The sequence below is a fragment of the Eublepharis macularius genome, chromosome 16, assembly GCF_028583425.1.
Source record: "Eublepharis macularius isolate TG4126 chromosome 16, MPM_Emac_v1.0, whole genome shotgun sequence".
NCBI classification, from domain to species: Eukaryota; Metazoa; Chordata; class Lepidosauria; order Squamata; family Eublepharidae; genus Eublepharis; species Eublepharis macularius.
In genome coordinates this window covers 48,008,158-48,030,839 of record NC_072805.1, presented here as the reverse complement: position 1 = coordinate 48,030,839, position 22,682 = coordinate 48,008,158, and the positions used below count along the sequence as shown (strand labels likewise).

Below are 22,682 nucleotides of genomic sequence, written 5' to 3'. Positions count from 1 at the left end.
TCACCAGAGGGGAAACCACCTTTCCTGATTTTTAAAAAACAGATCCAGGGGGGCTTACAGGCAACTTAGCCTAATGGAAGTTCTGGGCAAACTGGTGGAAAGTAGCACGTGAAGGAAGAAGCCTGAGCAAGTAAGTAACATCATGGCAGTGTAAGCCTGTGTCAAGTGATACACCTTGGGGCAAAAAGCACTAACTTCAAGTATATGCTGAGGGAAAGAGATTTTGAGGTGGTCGTGGACAGCTCAGTAAATATTTTGACTTGATTGAAAAGGGCAAATCGTATTCTGAAACAGCCAGTAGAGTGATGCCCTTTGTATAGATAATACGGTGTGGCTGCTTTTGGAATAAGTACATATAATTCATTCGCCCTTTCTTGGAAAGGATATTGTAGAACTGGAACAGCAACACCCCGCCCCCCCCCCCCCCCACACACACACAAAAGAGCACGTAAGCCGATCAAGGACTCTAAAGCCCTTTCCCAATGGAAAGACTGAAGATTTTGGGGGGCATTTCAGTTTAGAAAAAAGGAGACCAAGGGAACATGATGGAGGTTTTAAAAACGGCATGGGGGAGAGTCCATAAAAAGAACATCGTCTTGTCCCATAACACATGGACTTGGGGTCACCCACAAGACTGACGGGCATTACATTTAGAACACACACAAGAACGTGTTTCATGCAACGCATAATTTATATCTCTTGCCACAAGGTCTGCTGACAGGTTTTAGACAAATTTGTGGCGTAATGGTTGCTGCTCAGCAGCTGCATCTCCTTGCCCAGCGGCCAATGCTGCTGTGCCTGGTGCACAAATCCTGCCCCCCACCTGGCCTGCTCTCTAAGACAGAGTTCTGGATATCCTCAGGAGGCCTTCCATGGGGCAAAGTGATGTACAGAACAGACTGTCCTAAGACTTGCTGATGGCTAGCAGAGAAGGATCATCGTGGAGACGGGTGACACGCTGAGGGCCTGAATGTGCCCGTGTGTCAAACGCTGGGGCAAGCATGAAGGGGCCAGCTGGCACCATCACACCCCACTGGCGAGCTTCCAGAGGCACCCAGCAACACAACACTGGTTGGCATTCAGCAAGCTCACCTTCTCTCTATTCCAAGAAACTCTCAGCCACTCAAGAAGCCTGTGACAGGGACAAGAACCCTCCTCTCCAGGCTCCTCCTCTACCATGAAACGCTCTGGAGCTCTTTCAGAGGCAAATTTTGCCCTGCATGCACAAGTACACACCACTCCTGTCCTCACGGGCCGCAAATAGGTTCAGGGCCGGCTGCGTTTGCCTGGGCACTCTGTGCCAGCGCTAGGGGCAGCCCGCTTGTTGCGATGGTGCGGGAAAGTTGGCATGAGCTCCGGCTCGCAGGCTGGAAAAAGAGAGGAGACTGGATCAGGGACTGCCTGGGGGAGAAGGAGCCCAGCCAAAGTACAGTGCCTCCCTCCCTCCCCCTCCCCCGCTCTGCCCAAGGAGACTCACGCAGAGGCTTTTCTTTGAAGTAGGAGCTCTCCAGGCAGTCACCGGCCGTTGCCCTGGGGAGAAAAGACGGGGCAGTGAAGGGCCAACTGTCTCGGCCCGACAGTTCTGTTTTAGGAAAGCCGTTCCCTGGAAAGAAGTCTGCCATTTCCCCTCCCCCTGCCCAAAATTTGCTCGTGCCAAATTGGTGACCTGGGTGGTACAAAAGAACATTGGCCGACAGGGTGGTGGAGTCACTCATTGCAGGCTGGATCTGGCCCACTGACCTTGGCTGGCAATCGGCAGCAGCAGTGGGAGACAGCTAAGCAACGGCACTTCAGATGAACTCCACATTGAGTGGAAAAATCCTCCTTTGTCTCTGAAAATCTCCCATTCTGTGGTGTGGGAATCCGTCTTCCCTGGGCCATTTTAGCTTCTCTGCTCAATTATTCCTGCTTTTGGAAGTCTATGCTACCATTCTGGAGGTAGAACTCTCAGAACTGGATTTAGACTTCCCAAAGCCGACGGGTCACAGGAGGATGAGCCCCCGTGTCTACCCCCTGGGTCTCCAGTTACCTTTTCTTGGGATCATACATGAAGAGGAAATTGAGGAGGCGAAGCCCAGCTTCCGACAGCCAGGGGAACTTGTGCTTCAGGTTGTTGTAGGGCTGCTTACGTAGGGTGTACTGGCTCACCAGGGGCAGCTTGGAGAAGCCCTGGAGGGGAGGAGGCGGCAAAGCATTTGCCTTGAGCAGAGGGTGAGAGTCAAATGCAGTGGGCGTGATTTTTGCCCGGACTGCAGTTAAGCAGCTATGCAGTAAAATGGTGGCTCAGGTGCCATGGGGGGGGGGGGGGCTGAAGTGGGGGCAATCCCACACATGGGATCAAGCAAGGAAAGCACTCACCGGCCAGATGGTCTCATTTGGCGTGCCCAAGAGCTGCACAATCATGTCTATCTGCTGGATCTCTGAGCTCCCAGGCAGCAGGGGCTTATGGGCCAGCAGCTCTGCCAGGATGCAACCCACTGCCCTGCAAGCAACATTTGGCATCAGTGCAGAGGATCACACCCCATCCAGGTCGGGGAGAAGCCAGTTTCTGAGTCTGGCCCGAGCCCCTTGCAGAGCGGTAAAGGCAGGCCCAGAATGCATTTTCCCCAATTCCTTCTTCGCTCCCCTGGCACCAGCCCCAATCCCCAGGCTAGAAAGACCTTCCCCCCTCACCACATATCTATGGCTGTAGTCTGTGTTGTTGTTCCCAGCAGCAGCTCAGGGGCTCGGTACCTGCGAGATGCAAGAAAGGACATGTCAAGAGCCCGTCACAGCCCTGCCGGACCAATGCAGTGGGGCTGCCTAGTCCAGCATCCCGTTTCGCACAGCGGGGGCACCACCGCCCGCTGGTTTTGCCCCCTAGCTCTGCTTCGGAGGTTTGCTGCCTTGGGAACATGGCGGTCCCTGGATTGCGCCATGGCTTGCAGCCAGTGAGGGGCCCTCTCCTCCAGGAATCTATCCGGCCCCATTAAAACCATCCGTGCTTGCAAAATCCGCTGGCCGTGAATTTCACAATTTCACTGCTGGCTGAGTAAAAAGGTCTTGTTTTGCGCCCTCATCAACTTCACTGGTTGCCCCCCAAGTTCTATTATTATGGGAAAACAAAATTGTCCTTCTCCACAGAAACCTCTTATCACGCTCCCTCTACACCGAGAGGTCCCAGATGGCCCAGGGATCAAGAGGAGCTTCTTGCAGACCCTGAAGGAAGCAGCCAAGGGGTACTTCCGATGCCCGCCTTTGTTGCTGTGCTTGCCCCTGGGGGCGAGGGATGTCCAGCGTTGAACTAGTTGTCATTTCACAATTCCAGGCTTTGGTCTCGAGTGTCCCTCCCGCCTCTCTTCTAAATAGGCACTGCCGTTTATGTTTAATGCTTCTCTGTCAGCTACGCCCCCTCCTTTCCCCCATCTGCAAGAGTCCTGGTCCTGTGCAGATTGCTCAAGTGAGTAGGTTGTTCCTCTGGCCCAGCTGCTGGGGAAGGAGCAGCAACGGCCTCACTACTCCACAGCCTCTCAAGGAGAAGCGAAGCCCTTTCTTCCCACCTGCCCTGCAGTGACGAGGCAGGATGATCAAGCTGGGTCAGGAGCGACTACTCACCAGAGCGTGACAACTTTGGGAGTCATCGGCTTCAGAGGCACCCTGTACGCACGAGCCAGCCCAAAATCCGCTGCAAAAAGGGAATACAGGAGAGTCACAGGCCAGGTCAGCAGCTTTCCCGGCCTGCCATGTGTGTGTACTAAGGGGGGTGCTGAGCCAGCCGCTGCAGGGGACTCACCTGTCTTCACACAGCCTTTGTCAGTCATGAGCAAGTTGGAGACTTTCAGGTCCCTGGCGGAGGAAAACCAGGCTCAGGTGAGGAGGAGCAGCAGCAGCAGCAGCAGCCCCTCCTCCTCCTCCGCCTGACCCTCCATCTCCCAGCTTCCACACAGGGGCTGATGGCCACAGCTGGGCCTAGAAGCAGCACATCTGCCCGGTCCCAGAGTCCCTGCACATTCCTCACCTGTGGATGATGAAGTTGTCGTGCAGGTACTGAAGGCCCTTCAGAACCTGGAGGATGATGCACTTCACCTGCACAGGCAGGGAGACATTACTGGGGCACTGCTAAGGGGAAAGCCGTCCTGCATGTCCCACACCCTGCTCCAGCCACTGTGGCCCAACAGCCAGAACTAAAATGACCATCTCTGACAGGGACCATCTGCAGAAACTCAGTGGGCCCAACCCATCCAGCACAGAGGAACGACAAGCCTGGCAAGACCTTCCCTTGCCGCAAGCGGTCCAGGGTGACTGACTGCACTCAGCCATCTGGGCTTCCCTGCAAATATTCTCAGTTCCTTCTGCTGGCCCCTTGCTTAAGCCAGAGAGCACTTCCCGGCCCCTTGCTCCACTTTGGCACGTCCAACAGGCAGCGGGGCATTCGGGGGCCTCTCTGTCAAACAGGGTCTTTCCTTCTGGCGAAGACAATCACCCCAATGAGCCAAATGGCCTGCTGCTTGCCCACCCACCCCCCAGCAGCTGCCCTTCAGCCCATCCCCACCTGAGCTTCTGAGAAGGGAACCTGCATGTTCTCCAGGAGGCTGGCAAGGTCCTGCTCACAGTAGCCCATCACCAGGAAAATGCTGTGGGAGAATGACAAGCGCTCCGTTCTGGTTACTGCAGGAGACCAGAGAGCTGCCCAAGGGAGCGCATGAAGCAGGCCCCCTGCCCAGGCCCTGTTTTGGAACCAGCAACCCCTGGCAAGCCACTTTGGCCTACCTCCCCTGCCAGCACCCACAGCCTCCCACACATGGCTCCACACCATCAATCCTGCAGCCTAGCCAACCCCTCCAAGAAGCAAAAGGGTCATCAGGGACATAACAGACAGGCTTGGTCAAGAGAAATGCAACCTGAGTACCTCTCAAGATGATTCCCCACGACCACCTCCTTCAGCTCCACAATGTTGGGGTGCTGCAGCTTCAGCAGAAGGGTGATCTCCCGCAGGCTGCTGATGGGGATTCCTGCAGGGAGAAGCGTAGGCCTCAGCCTCAGCCCTGGAGCCCTCACCCCTCCACCCAGTCAAGGACACACCTCAGTCTTCCCTTCCCACTCACCATCTTTCTCTTTGTCCATCCGCACTTTCTTCAGGGCTACAATCTCGTCCGTCCGGGTGTCCCGAGCACGGTCTGAAACGGCAGTGCAATCCTAGGACTGGCCCTGGGGAAACCTGCCTCTCCCCTGCCCCGTCTCCATGCAGTTTGCTGGCCCAGCTGCTTCTCCTGATGAGAAGCCAGCACACGGAATGCCACGTGCTCAGCCCAGAGTCCAGTCCAAGCATGCAAAATGGGAGCTCGGTTCCCTTGCGCCCCAGTGAGAGATCTTGGCCCAGGGGCACAGCACCCGCTGTGCTTGCAGGTGCCAAGCTTAATTTTCGGCCTCTCCAATTAAAGGGGTTCAAGCAGCAGATGCTGGACTTTCCTCTGCCTGAGAGGTGCTGAGACAGAGAGGCCAACAGCACGACTCAGTTTCTGACTGCCAGGACTCTCACAGAGATGGCTTTCTCAGAAATGCCACAATGCTAAACCTCAGAGGAAAACCTTATTCATGCAAACCCTTTTTGTTTCCCATAGTTTTTCTAGAGGCTTCCAAATAAACTGGATTTATAGTTCTCACAATGTGTGTTGCAAGTCCAAGCAGTCAAATCCCATCAGTGGTCTGACTAGCAGGATAACTGCAGTCTCATTCTCAAGAGAAGAGACGTGGACTGGGAAGGCCAATGCCCAGTCTGCCAAGCCACTGCTCTGACTTCCCCTGTGGTAATATGCAGCACAGGCGCCAGGTGCTGTGCTATACAGTGCAAACAGCACTCACACACAATGCCGTAGGTCCCTTCTCCGATCCGATTGAGCTTCTCAAACTCCTTCACGCTCCGGCATCTTCCCAGCTGAAAGGAGAGATGTGTCATAGACCCTGCGCTTTGAAGATGCAGCTGCAGGTCCAGGGCATTAACGACATGCAAGCCACAGCCCTAACTGGGAGACACGCTTTATGAAGAGTCTAGCCCTGATCACAGGTTAGAGCGAACACATGTGCCATCTGCAGGGTATACACTTTTTTAAAAAAAAAATGTGCATCAAGTAATTCTCATGCAACAAACAGCACACGTCCAGCTGAACGTGTGATACAAGCTACATATTCGTCCAAGGACTAGTCCCTGGTTTCAACTGCAAAGTGAACACATGCTGTCTCGTTATTAAGATGTATACACGTACAGGCAGGATGCACGTGCATTCACGGTAATGTGAATAGGGTTTGCGTCTACATGGAATGAAAGCTTCAGAAGGGCGTCTAGTTCACCCATGGAAGATGCCAGCCCGAGAGGCCTGGCCTGGCCTGGGTCACTGCAGGGGCCTCTGCGGCGTTTTCCTGCACCGCCTTTCCATGCTTCTTGAACCCTCATTGGTGCCAGGAGGGCTAAGAGAGCCGTCTTCAGCGGCCTCCGTAGCGTGTGCATGAGGGACATTTGCACATGGGCGCACACACGCAGAAGACCCTGCAGAACTCCGCCGAAGAAACAGCACCGGACTTTGCGCATGCGCGCTACTTCCCCACACCCCCTCCCGTCACGAAGCAGCCCCGGCAGGAGGGGAGAAGCAACGCCCTCGCACGGAGGCTTCTGGGAGCTGTAGTCCCCCCTCACCCTGTGCTCCGGAGGCACCGTGAAGAAGCCGCCGCGGAGACGCTTCAGCCTCAGAGTCTCCGACTCCGGGTCGGCAGAGGCCGCCTCCGCCATGACGCCCGCCCAAGAAACCGGTCGGCCTACCAGAGCTCACATACTCTCTGCGCATGCCCCAAAGCTGCTGCACATGCGCACTGCAGCGCTTCGCCCTTGAAAGCCGTTAGCAACGGTTGCTATGCGCGGCCTGTGCCCCCAAAATGAAGCCGTGCTAGCCTGGGGGAAGTGCGGGCGGGCGGCGGGCGGCGGGCGGGCGAAGGCAACCTTGCAGCTCAAGGGAGGGGGTGGGGTGGGGTGGGGTATAAGGCAGCATGAGGGTTGCTAACTGGGTTGGGAAATTCCTGGAGATTTGGGGAAGGGGATGTGATGCAGTGGGATATAATGTACGCCCTTCAAAGCAGCCATTTTCTCCAGAAGAAATTATTTCTGCACCCTGGGGATCTGTTGCAATTCTGGAACATCTCCAGGCTTCACCTGGATGTTGGCAGCCCTAGCACCTGGAGCCACATTGCAATCGAAAGCTGAGACCCCAATAGACAGTGGCACATCCCAGAGGGTGGGGGCTGCCTTCCGGCGGCAGAGGTGTCTCTACCTCCATGCAGTGCCCAGCAAAAAACATGGGCTCAAAGGAAGCCCAGTTACAGCCCTGAAGATCTGGATTCCCACGGGCATCCATGGGCGAGCTCCCTGTGCGATGCACTTGTTGGCCCACCTCCCTGATGGTATAGTCACACAGAACTCCCCTCCCCCCTAATAAAAAGGTTTCTGAAATATACATGAAGAGTGAAGAAGAGACCGTCCTAGGGGATTTGACAAGGTCCAGTCCCCACAGGATCGGATTGGCCTTTACGCTATACATATTTAATTTGCTTCATTTGTACCTTTCCTGTCTCCCCAACAGGGACCTAAAATGGCTTACATAGTTCCCCTCGCCTCCTTTTTATGCTCACAACAACCCTGTGAGGTAGGTTAGGCTGTCAGTGTGTGTCATTGGCCCACGTTCATCCAGCAAACCTTGATGGCAGAGCAGGGATTGGAACCTGGGTCTCCTAGATCCTAGTCTGGCACTCTTAGCTACTATACCAAGCTGGATCTCAAAGCTAGGTAAAGATTTCTCAAGGACAGTGATCCTAAAAGTGGCACCTGTTGATGATTTTCCAGGAATCCATTTGCTTCTTCCCCAAAGCAAGATTTTGATACGTGATTTGAAATTTTTAGGCAGGCACCTGAATGTGGTTGTGCACATGCTGGATTGGGCCTTATGCCTCAAAAATGCCCCCTGCCTCCCCAACACTATGACTGCATCTGTGAAAGTACTGGTTTGTTACAGACTAGGAATCATAAAGCATTTACTAAACATATTTATTTAGAAGTTAATATCCTGTTCCTGCATTTACATCTGGCTAAGCTGCGCCCCCTCCTCTTCCTCCACCGCCATGTGGAGCAGTGGTGGTGGGGACAAGTTACTCCAGGAAAGGATTCATTGGGATGGATTCCCATTTACTGAGGAGTCGAGGACTGCGCTTTCCTCAGTGGCGCCCATCACCATGGCCAGCATGGCCAGCACTAGTGTGCTCACTCACTGATGGTTGGACTTATACGCATCTATCGTGCTGGGTCTTGAGTGCACAGTGTATGGGCCATAGTCTTCCGTATCCCGGATGGTTCTAGTCTCAGGCAGTTCGTCACCAATGGTGGTTGTCAGCTGTTCATCAGAGGGTGCACTGACAACTATTTTAGGAACAGTCCTTTTCTTCTTTCCAAGTTTATCAGCAGGTACTGAAAGAAAGGGAGAAACAGAAATGTTCATCTGCCAAGGGGAACAAGAATCAAAAACTGCCACTAACAGTCCTGACATGCGCCATGTGCTTACTTGTTAAAAGGACACATGACGCTGCTGAAGCTGGCTATGAAGCCTTCCTTCGCAAGAGAACAAACATCTTCCTTCTCAGTCCCACACGAGAGGCCTGGAAGCTGCTCCACTTGTTCTCAACAGCAGCAGACAGCAACGGCTTCCTGTATCTGCTTTTGGAACTTTTTTGGTGAAACTCAAAGGGGGAGCTTGACGTGCCTGGATTTGTAGACGTTGTAGGTGCCGCTGGCCCTCTGAATGGATCTTTTAAATCTGGGTCTGGGTCATCAATTGACTATTTGGTATAAAGAAACTTCCCACATTCGTACAGCATTACCGAATGTTCAGAGCAGTTTACATACATGATTTTTTGGTAGTCTTTACAAAGAATATGTATTATTATCCTCATGTTGTAGTGAGGTGAGGAGACTGAGGCAGAGGAAAAGTGGCTCACCTGAAACCACCAATGAGTTTGTAGCAGAGGTGAGATTCACAGCTAGGGCTTCTTGATTAAGAGCTCAGTCTCCCTGCCAGCCTTCTGCACCCATTGAACAGGATTGTTAGTAACAATAACAATCATAAGGAATTCCTTCCACCATGGCAGCTTCACTCATCTGAACAGGGTCTTCAGCAGGTGCTCCCTACAATACAGCCCTCTTATCTGAGTAAAAAGTCCTCTTGAATAATTCAGTTTTGCATTGTTTGTGGAAAACCATGAGAACAGGAGCTTTCCTGAACTGCTCAAGCAGATGGTTCCATAGGGCAGGGGCTGCCACAGAGAATGCACGTGTATGGGCAGCTGTTGATTTCACCCAGGTGGCACCTGTAGGAGACCCTGTTCAGATGAGCGAAGCTGCTATGAGGGACTATAGGTACAGAGGCGGTCCCATAGTTATACTGGACCAAGGCTGTGAAGACCTTTGTATGTGAGAGCCAGTACCTTGAACTGAGCATGGTAACAGCCAGAATGAGAGTAATATTTATGCTCCTGCTCAGTCCCAATCATAACGGAGCTGCAGCGTTCTGCACCAACAGGGGTCTCCTAGTTGACTTAGACAGGAGACCTATGTATAGTGCATTGCAGTAGTCAAGCTGTGATGTTACCATAGCATGGATCCAGGTGGCCAGATCGGCAGTGGTGAGGTGGGGAAGCCTGGCATACAGTCTCTTCTTGACATTACTCACACCTCAAATGCTATTTTCATCAACTGCACGATAATCTTTAGAGCAGCTGTTAAATGCTGCACCACCAAAATACACTTACTGACAAGAATTAGAAAAGACCGCAATTTGCCAGCCAAGGTGGGTTTTACTTGTGATCTGTAATGGGAGGGAGGAATCATTAGGGAGGGGAGAGATCTTCCATCGGCTCAGACTGGCGGAAGATGTACTTCTTCAGACAAGCTTGGGCGGGGGGGCGGGGCGGGGGTTCTAGAAATGCAAGTAAATAGATCACATCCGTTTTTGTGGCATGAGTTTATACGAACACACAAAGCTGCTTTCCACTGGTTCATAAAGCTAAATATTGTCTACTCAGAGTTGCAGCAGCTCTTCAGACTGGAGATGCAGCAGACTGAACGAAGGACCTTCTGCATACCGAGCAGATGCTTCATCGTGGAGCCGCCGCCACCCCTTGCAACAAGTCTCTTTTGTGTGCAGAGCACTGAGAACATCGTGACATACCTTCTAAAGGACTAGAATGTGGCAGTGACTTCTTCGCTGGCCTCGATGTCGAGGGCTGGGTGATGCCCTGGTGCGTGTGTGCGTTCTGCTCCTGTTTGAACGGTTGCTTGGGATCTTTAATCTTGCCAGTATCTATGCCTGTATGGACATGCACAGAGAAGAAAATGAAAGAAGGGGCAACATTAAGCAAGAATTCCTTCCTCTCCCTTTGTTCTGCTACGCTACTGCAACGACCTTCGCCGAGGACCAGCAGCCAGTTGGAAAAGAAGAGCTCTGCTGTAGCAGACCAAGGGTTTCTCTAAAGTAGCATCCAAAAGGAGCTAGCTAGTTGCCTTTAGGAAGCGGCCCCCCCTCCCCAAGACCTTTCTTGTTGCGTGACCACAACATCAGAGGTGGCACATGGTGGGGGATGGGAGCATTTAGTTGTTTATGGAGCTTTTCTCCATCCTTTTCAAAAGACCTAATAGTAATTAATTTCTAGGCTGGCTTTTAAGCGTTTGCTTTGGGCTCTTTGTAGTTGCAGACTTAATTTTTTATTTTATGTAGTTTAATGGCACATTTCAGGTGCCCTTCAGGATATAGAAGAAACACCATCCCTCTTAGAGGGCTTATGCAATGGAGAGATTTGGCAGAACTGGGGAGAGTGACGACAGAGGGTGACAACCATGGTGTTTCTAGAGGGTACCGTCTCACAATGATTGTAGCACCAACTGGAAAGTGGGGAAAGGAAATGGCAGGAGCACTGAGGCCCCTGGTCGCCTTGATTGGGTCTGTGTCTGTGGTGTGTTCATTTGGCACAGCAATTCCTAGCGACTGGCATGAGGATTGGCTGCGTCCTAATGCAGACTGTGGGCACCAGGCACACTGAGGCTTCGTTCCCACAAAGAGATGGTGTTGTGATCAGCCTGTGTTTGGGCTGGACCTCTTCAGAATGCATGTGGGGGGTTGCATGATAGAGCACTGCACCATTTTAGAAAACCCTTCCATGTAGAAAACTAGGCACCAGGCAAAATAACTCGGTTTTTCTATAGGCAGGCTTTTTTTTTGGTATGGCAGAACATTTATTCTGATAGGCCTGCTCCTGCAGTCTGCAGTGGTACACTGTCTCCATGCAGGTTTCCCTTCTGTTGTATTATTTGTGATGTCTAGGTCTGATTTGGGGGGACTTGATGCTTGAAACGCCTGCTGTCTGAAAGCCCCCTGAGTAGTACAAATGGTGACGGTGAGCACTACCCCAAAACTGACTCTCAGTATAATATTAGGTGCAAGATAGTTTAGAAAAAGCCCCAAGTCCACAGAAGTTGGAGACTTGTCTTTTCTCTCAGCCTCTCATGAGCCAGTTGGGGAACACAAGATGGGGGGGAGGGTAGAGCTGACCTGTGTTTGAGCCCCCCCCCCCAAGCTGCATCTCTGCTATCCTGGTTTGCAGCATGTTTCCCAAGAAATCACTCTCCTTCAGTAAGCATGCTTTAGAGCGCCAACCCAAGCCTCCTGACTGCAGGGACACTTCTTCAGAGTTAGCATGCTTGGAGCAGAAGCCAATTACCACCAAACTAAAAGGCCTTGGCCATTTTGAGCCCCTCCTGGCCTGACCTCATTCTGCTCACGCCAGCTTTATCCTTCCACAGTATCACTGTGTTAAGAGGAATGAGAATGCTTTACCTCCTGTCCCATCTTCATGTTTGCTGTGAGACCGCCCCATAGATGAGCCAACAGTCCTGGGCCCCCTTACATTGGCACTGCTACATCCATGTTGCACTGCCTGAGTCCTTTTGTGACTCAGCAGCAACCAGCGGCATCATCATCAAAGAAGCTGCACACCACATGCTACTGCCCAAGGAGGGGCTTCAGCTCAAGGAAGACCCTGGGCACCCTCTCTTCTCTTCCTCCTTCGGGAGAGTCTGTGGACTCTCAATGATGAAAGGCCAGAGCGGGTTTTTTGGGGTGTGTGTGTGCTGGACTGCCCTGGGTCCATGTCAAAGTCACGGGGCTCCTTCCCACAGAATTAATTTGAACAGGGAAGAACGGGACAAAAGAAAATGAGCCCAGCAGCCAGTAAGTTTTATTTCAGGTCATTATAAGTGCAGGGGATCCCCAGATTCGGACATGTCATGCCACCGCTATTTCTATTTCTTTTCCTCCAGCTCTATAAGACCAGAAAATGGAAAGCTGAACAGTATTAGCACTACATACTGATCCTGAGCTTTCCTCCTGGAAGTTGTCGGAAAGCACAGGTTAGATTTCTCTTGTCTATTTATTCTTGTCTCAGTTTCTGTTTGGTACATTTCAGCCTGCAGCTGCAGAATTATGATATTCTCTTCCCTCTGCCATCCAAGGGGCTCAGGGTGGGTTATATTTGACTTATTTTATTGCAAATTTGTTGAGTTTTTAAACATAGTATTTACATCCTCCCAACCATCTCATAAACTAGATTGGACTGAGAGAAACTTGAGGGCCCCCCATGAACTTCACAGCTGGCAATTTTTGGAGATTTCTCAGAGCCAAAGGCAACATGCTTTCCACCGTCCTGGCTCTAAAGAGTGTTCTTTAAAAGTATCCTGAATTTTTTGGAACTCTCATTAGGACAGCTTGGATGTTGGGAGACTGGGGGGACACTACAGCTGAGGGCTGCAAGGCACAGAACAAGACAATGGACTGACTCTCTGGCTTCCATAGACGTTCTTTCCAGACTGCCAAATGGTGGATAAAAAGCTCCCTGTCATAAAAAGCTCCCTGTCATTAGAAGACTGGCGGTCCCTCTCTTTGCCGTCTGTTCTGGCTTTCTACTAGCTGGGAGCTCTTGGCATAGGGAACGTTCCAAAATGAGGTGCTTCACTTCTAGGGCAATGTGCTGCTGTGCCTTGCACCACTTGCTTCTTGCAGGCGTCCCCACAGGGTTGTTGTGAGGGCAGGAGTCCCTTGGAGGCTCCCTTGGGCTTCTTGGAGGAAGGAGGGTGGGAGGAAAATGGAATGTGGAGATAGTCGTTTTATCTGCGACCTATGTGTCTTTGGGTTCCCTGCCTTTAATATGGCTTTTGTTTTGTTCTGATCATTGATGGGATCGACTATTCCAGATGGGCAGCTGTGTTTGCCTGTAAGCACAAAACAAAGACGAAGTTCAGCAGCACCTTAACACACTTGATTGGCCGAATGACTCTTCGGGCTGGGCCTTGTTTTCAGCTGGCCTCTCTTTCTACCATCCTCCCGGCCTTGCTGTTGTTTGCAGTTATCAGGATCAACGTGTCTGACTAGCGCAGGAGTGCATCATGCATCTGCTGAGGGGGGATCTGACCCAGGGAATCTCATGCGGGACTAAATCCGCTCAGTGTTTAAGGTGCTGTGGGAGGGACTCCGGCCTTATTGCTATTGCCAACCTCCAGGTGGGGCCTGGAGATCACCCGGAATTCCAGCGGCTCTCCAGGCCACGGAGATCAGTTCCCGGGAGAAGATGGTTGTTTTGGAGGGTGGGCTCTATGGCACTGCACCCCACTGAGGTCCCTCCCCAAATGCTGCGCTCTCTGGGTTCCACCCCAAAATCTCCAGGAATTGCCCAACTAGGAGTTGGCAACCCACTTGGCTACACAATAGTTTCGAGATGGGCGCATGCGCCTTCCGGCCGTCTCCTCTCGGTACCACTCAACGGCGCCCCGCCCTTGACCTCTGACAAGCCCCTTTTCGGTTTCTCTGTTGCTGTAGCAACCGCCCAAGGCCCGAGCGATGGAGGCCTTCCTGGCTCGGCCACGTGACTGTCACCTTTTCCTCAAGCTTCCTGTTCTCTGTTCTACGCATGCGTCCCATGGGAGAGAGGGACGACCCGGAAATGACTTGAAAGGGAACCCGGAAGTCCTGGGCAGGGAAGCAAGCCGCGACGCCAGCCAGAATGGACGGTGAGGGGCCGGGAGGGGCCTGATGTTACGTGGGGCGGAGTGTGGGTGGGGCGGGGGGCTTTGAAGGGAGAATTGGGGATATGAAACCAGCGGGGGCGGGGGGTCCTGGAGAGGGAAATGGACTGGGTTCCCAACCTCCAGGTGGGGCCTTTTATAGGGTTGTCAGCCTCCAGGTGGTGGCTGGAGATCTCCCGGAATTACAATTTATCTCCAGCCAATAGAGATCAGTTCCCCTGGAGAAAATGGCTGCTTTGGAGGCTGGATTCTGGCACTGTATCCTGCTGAGGTCCATCCCCTCCCCAAACCCCACCCTCTTCAGGCTCCATCCCAAAAATCTCTAGGAATTTCCCAGCCTAGAGCTGGCAACTCTAGGGAGCGCTCCTGCAGTTACTGCTGATCTCCAGGGGACAGAGATCGGTTCCCCTGGAGAAAATGGCAGCTTTGTGGAGTGAGCTCCTTGACATCACCTCCCCATTGAGCACCCTTCTCTTCCCAGACCCCGGCCTTCCCAGGTGCCACCCCCAAATCTCCAGGAGATGAATTGACATCCCTGTTGAGTGGATGTGACTGGCCCCCACAGGGGCGCCCTGTCTGGGCTCAGGGTGTGTGAGGTGCCCTGTGTGGGTCTGCAGGCCCTCCTCTCTGCCACTAGCATCTCTGTTCAGCCAGGCTCCACTGTTTTTCAGGCACATGCTTGGCAGGCAAAATAGAAAAAATAAGTAAATACATAACATGTATTGTGAAGTAGTTCTTTGAATGAAATACTGCTTTTCTCAATGTGGTTTAACATGTCTGAGGGATGCTGTTGTCTTCCATATTAATGAACATTATGAAGAATTTAAAAGGAGGAGGTTATTTTTCATTGGGAAGTGAAGCGTCACCTGTGAATCATTTGGCACAGGTGCCTTCCTAGTTCAAGCAGCTGGCAACAAATGGGCAGACTGCTTCAGCCCAGGAACTGGTGTAGCAAGTGTGGCATTGGGTCAGATTAGGACTGAAAAATCCTGGGTTCAGATCTCCACTAGGCCCTGAAGCCTGCTGGTGACTTTGGATCGATCTCTCTGTCACTCTCACATCCTAATCTACCTCGGGGTGTTGTCATGGTAAATAGAAGAAGGGAGAATCTTTGGAGAAGGGTGAGACAAGGATGTGACAGATCAGTAGGAATTTTACCCTCTTCTCTTGCATGGACAGTGTTCCAGTGGGGGTTTGGGGTTGCTTTCGTCCTGCAGCTGCTAGAAAAGAAGCAGTGAATTGTGTGCACTTGCTCATTTTGGAGTGGCTTGGTGTGAGAATTTTGCTCATGTCCCAAGTCTAATTAATTGTTGTGTTGAGTCTCCAAGGCTCTTCCCTGTCCCCTGTCTCATTAACCTAACGGGTCCTGGAATGTTGTTACCAGTCCCAGCAGAGAGTAGATGCTTTCTGATACCCAGATTGGCTGATTCTAACAGTATCCTTTCTGCTGCACCCTGCTAGCCTCCTGCTGATTTCCAGGTGATGTGGGGTACTTGGTGGGGGCTGCTGGCACGACCCTGCCTGATGACCCTGGTCAATGGTTTCTAGAACCCATGTGGCAAAATGGGTCAGGTTTGGCCTTGACATCCTAGGAGAAATTAGCAGTGCTAAGGCCTTTGACAGGATGCCCCGTCTTCACCCCTGCCCTCTGTCTGTAGCCAGCTGTCTGGGCTGGATTTGTCATTTCTGCATGGAAGATCCTGCCTGGAGCAGGGAGTCTCACAATATTCTTGTGACCAGCTCCACTGCAAATGGGTCTGTTACTAGATGAATAATTCCTTCCAGGAGATCACTTTCGGGGTCACACAGCCTGCATGTTGAGAGACAGTGTGGTGTAGAGGTTAAAGCACTGGACAAGGAGCCAGGAAACCTGGGTTCAAATCCCCACTCACTTGGTCACCTTGGCCAGTCTGTCAGCCTAACCTACCTCACAGAATTGTTATAAGGACAAAATAGAAAGGAGGGAGAGCTACGTACACTGGCCTCAGCTCCTTGGAGGAAGGGAAGGGTAAGCATGGCTGGATTCAGAATCTTTAGAAGTGCTCCTCCCCCCACCCCCGCTGTCCTGGTGCACCACTTCCTGTTTCTGCATGCCAGGCAGGTGACGCCACCTGGAGCTCTTATCTGTGCGGCAGCCACTTGGAAGGCAGGGCAGGGTTCTCAGGTCAGAGGCTGTCCTTTGACTGTACTAAGAAACAAAGCTCTGACTTGGGTGTTTGATTTCTGGAGGGGGAAAGTGTGGTGGTATTTTGGAATCAGGTGGACTTGTCTCTTGCAGCTTGACTCCGTGCCTGTAGCTTGTTGCTTGAGAAGGTGGTGGTTGTAGGTTGATGCAGTATTCACATTTTTATTTTGTAGTTTCTCCAGGGAGCTCAGGGCAGCTAATATGGTGGCCTCTCATCCATTTTATTCTCACATCTGCCCTGTGAGGAAGGTTAGGCTGAGGGGGGAGTGACTGGCTTCATGGGAGAGGGAGGATTGGAACCTGGGGTCTTCCCAGCCCTAACCAGTACACCATACTCTCTTCCTTGGTGCATGGCAGGCACAAAAAGGTAGCCTCTGGCATGCTGCCGCTGCTCTTCTGAAATTGCAGGACTGGAAAAATATTCTGACTGCTCTCATGTAATACGATGTTTTCAGGAGTTTGCTTTCTCTGTAGGCCTGGATGTGTTCCACAGTCCTGCATTTTAGCATTGAGTTCTACACTCAGCTGTTGTGGGGTGTGGGACTTTTCCAGATTTGTAGAAATGGTTTCCGAAAGGCACACATGTTGTATTTCTCTGAGGCAGAAAGGATTAAAACACTGAGCCCCCTCCTGGCCCCAGCTATCTTCCAACTGTCTTCTTTTTTCTCTTCACAGACACGCTCTTCCAGTTAAAGGTGAGTGCAGGCTGGATGAAGCGCGCCCTCCCTCTCTGGTTTCCTGCTAGGCCTGAATGCTGAGATGCTCCGCAGAAGCCTCAGAAAGCAGAGGGGGCCTCTTGCTTTGGGGCGAAGGAGCCCTGCCTGCCTATGTTGGGCTTGATGGGCTGCTGGCTGCAGTGGGGCCTCTGCTAGCAGAGTCCGGGGTTGGGGCCACCGTGAGGGTCTGAAGGTTTTGTTGAGCTTGAGCAGCTTTCCACTGCGCAGCTACTCGTGGTAGGCAAGCCCCTCCTCTCCCCGCCCCCGGTAATTGGTAATGGATCTACAGGACATCCTAACCGCATCGTGGTTTGCCTGTGCGGTCTCCAGGGCATATGGAGCATTGCTTGGGATTCTCAGCCCTTGGGCAAGAAAGCAGCGGCCCCTTCTGCCTCTGGTTAGCAACTGGTGGGCTGTGCCCACCTGAATCCTGTTAACGGCTGTAGTTGGGTGTGGCCTCTGACTTGGTAATGGGATGCTGCGCCCTTTGTGCCTGGGCTGGTGCAGACTCGAGTCTCTGGTGGTTGTGGGAAGGGAGGCTCTTCTGCAGGCAGGTTCTCATCACCTGCTTATCTCCAGTTCACAGCCAAGCAGTTGGAGAAGCTTGCCAAGAAAGCAGAGAAGGACTCCAAGGCCGAGCAAGCCAAAGTCAAGAAGGTGACAGCACCCGAGGCTGGGGAGGAGAGCTGCTGCCGGGGGCTGTCCTGGGAAGCTTTGGGGATTCTGCTTTCCGTGAACCTCTGCCCTTCCTCACCATTTCTTCTTGTGTTTATGTCAAGCTTCTAGTCCTTTGCACCTAAAATGTGCTGCATTTCCTTTCTGCCTGCTCTCTCTGGCATCCCTTGGGTCTCCCCTTCCCATATCCAGTCCCCTTCCAAGGCCTGTCCCTTGAGCAACTGCATTCCGAAAGCAGCCCAGCCTCACCCTGGGCAGCCCAGCCCAGCCTGCACCCTGTTGGCTGCAGTGTCAGCCTCCTGCTTCTGTTCTGTCTGCATCGTGTAGGCTGTTACACCTTTCACACTTCTCATTGCCACGTGGAAGGCGGCAGCAGGAAGATGGGGCACACACAGAACTCCTGGCCCCGGATAATGAGGATTGCCTCCGGAAGGCCTCCTTGTGATTTTTAAGCCCTCGTTGCAGGCTGTCTGCTGTGCTGTGAGGGCTAGGACATGTTTTTATGATTCTCAAAAGGGTCCCAGGCCACAGTTTGTAATGTCTACAATTCATGTCCAGGAATGGTGGATGTGTGGATTTTTAAACTGCCCAGTCTTAGCCCCTCCAGATGTTGCAATGATAGCATCTGCCCTCTCACAATCTCAGGGTGGGCTACTGGTTCTGGCCCAGACTGCTGAGCTGTGTTTGCAGAGGATGCATAGGGAATTCAGGTAGGCAGCTGGAAGGCTTCTCTGACTTGCACGAGGGGGTTTATCCTGACCTTCTTTGCCTCGGTGTGCTCCAGGCCCTTCAGCAGAAGAACGTGGAATGTGCCCGTGTCTACGCAGAGAATGCCATCCGGAAGAAGAACGAAGGTGTCAACTGGCTCCGCATGGCTTCCCGAGTAGATGCCGTGGCCTCCAAGGTCCAGACCGCAGTGACCATGAAAGGGGTAAGGAGATCTCTTCTGACAGCTGCAGCCCTCCCGTGCCTTCTGTCATCTCCTTCTTGCATTGATAGGCTGTAAGGAGTTGCCCTGTGTAGAATCAGGCCAGTGCCCCATCTTGCTCTACTTGGATGACTAATGGCTCTCCAGAAGGTTGAGCTCATGACCTTGGGCACAGTTGTAAACATGTGCTGTGCCCCTGAATTTGGTCCTTGTGCTCTAAGGTCACTTACAGACCCCCCCTTCCAGGGTAATGGCCAAGTATGATGACCATCCCTCCCTGTTTGTCCCCCTTAGCAATGTGGCAAAAAGACAAGTTGGGAGTGTGAATGTCAGAGGCCTCTGTTTTGAGTGGCTTAAGCTGATTCCTCAGTAATTGGCTTGCAGGCTGCATCAAGACCCATAAGCTGTTCCTCTTGCTCCCCCCGGCTGCTGTGTTTTTGGCTTGTGGCTCTTGAATCTCCCCTCCCTCTGGACTTCCAGGATTGGGCACGATGGGACAACTCTAGCCTGGGAGGCCCAAAGGGTGCCTGTGAGTGGCTCCTGCATCTCCATAGCTCTCGTCTCTTAGTTAGATTTTTTCTTTGTTTCTAGCCTCCCCCTAGCCTGCAGGGCCACTCCTGTGGGCATACTGCCTAAGTCCACTTTGTGTGCCAGGTCCAGCTCTGCAGGGAGGAACTGCTTGCTTCTGTTGCCCAAAGTACCTTTTGCAATTCTGTGCTGCAGGTGACGAAAAACATGGCCCAGGTGACCAAGGCCTTGGACAAAGCGCTCAGCTCCATGGACCTGCAGAAGGTCTCAGCAGTGATGGACAAATTTGAGCAGCAGGTGCAGAATCTGGACGTTCACACTTCGGTAAGCCACACTTGATGGTGGGGTGGGGTGGGGGGTGGATGGCTGGGCTGGGCTGGGCTGTGCTGGCCCCGGTGAACAGCAGCCCTGACTGCTGTGAAGCAAGACTCAAATATCCCCCTGCCAGCAGCGATGCGCCTAACTTTTCCCTAAATGGCACCTTCTTCTCACACCATCACCCCACTTGCTCTGATACCGGCAGTCTGGTTTTCCTGGCAAGCCACTTTTTCCATGGTGTCTTCCCCAAAGTCCCTTAGTCCTCCCCCCCCCCCGGATGAATGTCAGCATGGGGGTGAATGCATCCTCTCCCTACTGATTCCTTCCTTCCCCACTTGGTTACCTCCTTTGTCTCAGTTTTTCGGCTGTAAGCCCACCCCATCCTCTGCCAATAAACATACCAGACTTTTGAGAGGCCGTGGGCACGGATGGCACTGTAGAAAGAATCCCACAATCTGCTGGCTTTGTTGTTCAGAGGGCCTGAAACATATAGGCGAGTGGCCCTGCTCACCTGCTGTGTGTCGAAAGGCCACTTTGATCGTGGCCTGCCCATTTTGGCCTGGTTTATTAGCTGGCTTTCCTCCTGCATGCAGGCACCTTCTTCCTTCTCCTTGTGCACGTGCCTTGGAGAAAGGGAAGGGTGTCATCTCCACCCTCGAGCCGGGTACAATGACACCTTTCTGCTGCTGCCTTCTGGGAAAGCATTGCCTGATGGGCCTTTTCCTGGGGATGGAGATCGGCTGCATCTTGTCAGCCTTTGCCTTGCTTCCCTCGCAGGTGATGGAGGACTCCATGAGCTCAGCCACAACGCTGACCACACCCCAAGAGCAAGTGGACAGCCTGATAGTGCAGATCGCGGAGGAGAACGGCCTGGAGGTTATGGATCAGTTGAACCAGCTGCCCGAGGGCGCCTCGGCAGTGGGGGAGAGCTCTGTGCGTTCCCAGGAGGATCAGCTCTCGCGAAGGTACCTCCTCTCCCCAAATGTCAGCAGTCTACCCACAAAGGGGACATTTTGGCCCACAGAGACCCGCTGCTGTGATGTGGGACATGGCCCAGCTCCTGAGAGAGCCACTGTAGTGGGATGGTTTGAGTGCAGGGCTGGCATGTGAGAGACCTGGGTTTGAATCCCCACTCTGCCATAAAGCTTGCTGGGTGACTTTGGGCCAATCACATGGTTTCAGCATAAACTCCCTCACAGGATTGTTGTGAGGAGAGCCAGGCACAACCTCCTTGGAGGGGTGGCAGGATGCTTCTGTACTGGAGGGGTGAAATCTGACACATGCCTTCTCCTGGCAGCCGTGCGCAGGCAGAGCCACCTTGTATCTGTCATGGACACCTGTCCTCAGAGGGCACCGCATCTCAGAACGGGAAGAGAAATCGGGGCTGGGCATACTCCAAAGCCTGAGGCTGCTTGATGGCTGGGCTGGTCCCCAAGTTTTATGGCCAGATTCCTCTCTCTCTCTCTTTATTCTTACCTCTGTGATGCCCTTTTTCCTCCTAGGGCAGATACTTCAACCTGCTGATGGGTTGGTTTGCTCTGTCCTGTGGCTGCCCACTCCAGTGTGTTCATTTCCTTCCTTTGCAGGTTGGCTGCCTTGCGGAATTAACGCTCCTTCGCCCTGGGAACTGCTGCTGCTTCTGCCTTGGCCGTGTATGATTGGTGGGGTCCTCGTGGGAGACCCCCAGCCTTCCGTTCCCTCCTCCTTTTTGAACTGGTCCCCCCTCTGTGGGCATGTTGAGAGATCAACACTAAACACTTCCTCCGGTGGTGATGGTGGCTCGGTTTCTCTCTTAAGCAGCAGAGGCAGCAGGGCCTCTGCGGGAGCTCGTGTAGACTTGGGGGGCTGGTAGCAGGCAGGCAACTTTGCTGGGTTGGGGCCCCGCCCCACCCCGCCCCGAGACTCTCCTTTCAGTTCTGGCTTTGCATTATATTCTTGTGTCTGGAGAGTGGGAGAGGAATCGGATCACGGAACCCTTGTAAACGAATCCAAGCGTGGCCCTTGTGAGAATGAGCCAGTTTGCATTCTGAAAAGGAACAGAATGCTGACCCGCACTGTTGCCTGCATGTGCAGGAGCAGGCGTGGCACAGCGTCCCCCCTTCTGTTGCTCCCACCAGAGGCTTGTGGGGTCAGGCCCCTTGTCCTTGGGTGAGATGTGCCCTGCGAAGGGAAAGGGAGGCGGCCCCAGAGCCCCCTTTCCCAGCAGCTCCGTTCCCTGCCTTGGATTTACACACCACCGTTAAGTGACCTTGGCAAATGATGCTCATTCACTCTCACGTCCCCCATGTACATGAAGCCTCTATGCCTTCCCCCAGGATGGCTGCAGCCCTCCCCTCCCCCGCACCCCCATCTTGCGGCCTGGCATTTCAGCCTAGCTGGGTCCCACGTCCACCTCCCTACAAGACGGGCAACCCCCAAGTGCAGGCCTGTTTGGGCCCTTTTCCTGGGGCTTGTGCTTGCGGAGAGGCCGGTCTCATCCTGCGCAGCCCCTGCCATGCTGAGAAGACTTGGGATCTCTGGACAGAGCGGGGCTTGACAGGTTTTGGGTGCTGATCCTGGACACAGCTGCTGTGATCCTTTCTGCTGCAGTGGGGCTGAGAATCTCCTTGCTTCGGGGTCAGCCCTGCAGAGCGCGGCTCAAGGTGTGTGTGTGTGTGTGTGGCGGGGGGAGGAGATGAATGCATCAGTCTGCTCCGTTGCTGGAGTCCGAAATGAGGCTGTCTTTGCTCCCCCTCCCTAGTTTCCTAAGGGCCTTGGGCCTTTCCAAATCCTCCCCCCACCCTTCCTGGTTTAAAGGAGGGGGGCATGCATCGTATATCTTGTCAGTGAATGGAGTGGCATGTTCTCCATCTCTTGGGGAAAGTGTTCTGTTTGCCTTTACCTCTTTTTTTTTTTAAATTAAACTGAGTACTGTCAATTCCTGGATGTTGTTTTAAATAAATACTCTCTGGAAATCACTAGTGGTGTGAAGGCTTACAGATTTCCCCACGCCTCCCAATTCGGAACTGAGGAGGGGAGGGGAGCATCCACAGAAAAGGGTCATGGATGCGTTTCATCTCGTTCCCCATCATGTCCCAAGTACGCCAGAAGCAGCCTGTCGCCACTGCACGCCGGTCTTCCCTCCTGGCATTCTGTGTAACCTGTGAGACACCCCCTTGGTGTATTTTCATCATGGGCATGCACTGTAGG

The 22,682-nt window shown here is 53.0% G+C and overlaps 2 protein-coding genes across 2 annotated transcripts; one reads left to right on the top strand and one right to left on the bottom strand.

The window, feature by feature from the left end:
- Positions 1–683: 683 nt before the first annotated feature.
- CDK10 (cyclin dependent kinase 10) lies at positions 684–6,778 on the bottom strand. The gene is made up of 13 exons (XM_055000469.1): positions 6,671–6,778; positions 5,842–5,914; positions 5,085–5,156; positions 4,889–4,991; positions 4,532–4,613; positions 3,998–4,065; positions 3,773–3,825; positions 3,595–3,664; positions 2,674–2,733; positions 2,359–2,482; positions 2,030–2,169; positions 1,478–1,530; positions 684–1,367 (listed from the first exon to the last, which is right to left on the bottom strand). Exons 1-13 carry the CDS (start codon positions 6,761–6,763, stop codon positions 1,267–1,269), a joined length of 1,092 nt encoding a protein of 363 aa, XP_054856444.1. The 5' UTR covers positions 6,764–6,778; the 3' UTR covers positions 684–1,266.
- A 7,267-nt stretch (positions 6,779–14,045) lies between these two features.
- CHMP1A (charged multivesicular body protein 1A) lies at positions 14,046–22,450 on the top strand. Its single transcript, XM_055000884.1, has 7 exons — positions 14,046–14,128; positions 17,004–17,023; positions 17,624–17,701; positions 18,504–18,650; positions 19,371–19,499; positions 20,271–20,458; positions 21,080–22,450. Exons 1-7 carry the CDS (start codon positions 14,122–14,124, stop codon positions 21,099–21,101), a joined length of 591 nt encoding a protein of 196 aa, XP_054856859.1. The 5' UTR covers positions 14,046–14,121; the 3' UTR covers positions 21,102–22,450.
- Positions 22,451–22,682: the final 232 nt, after the last annotated feature.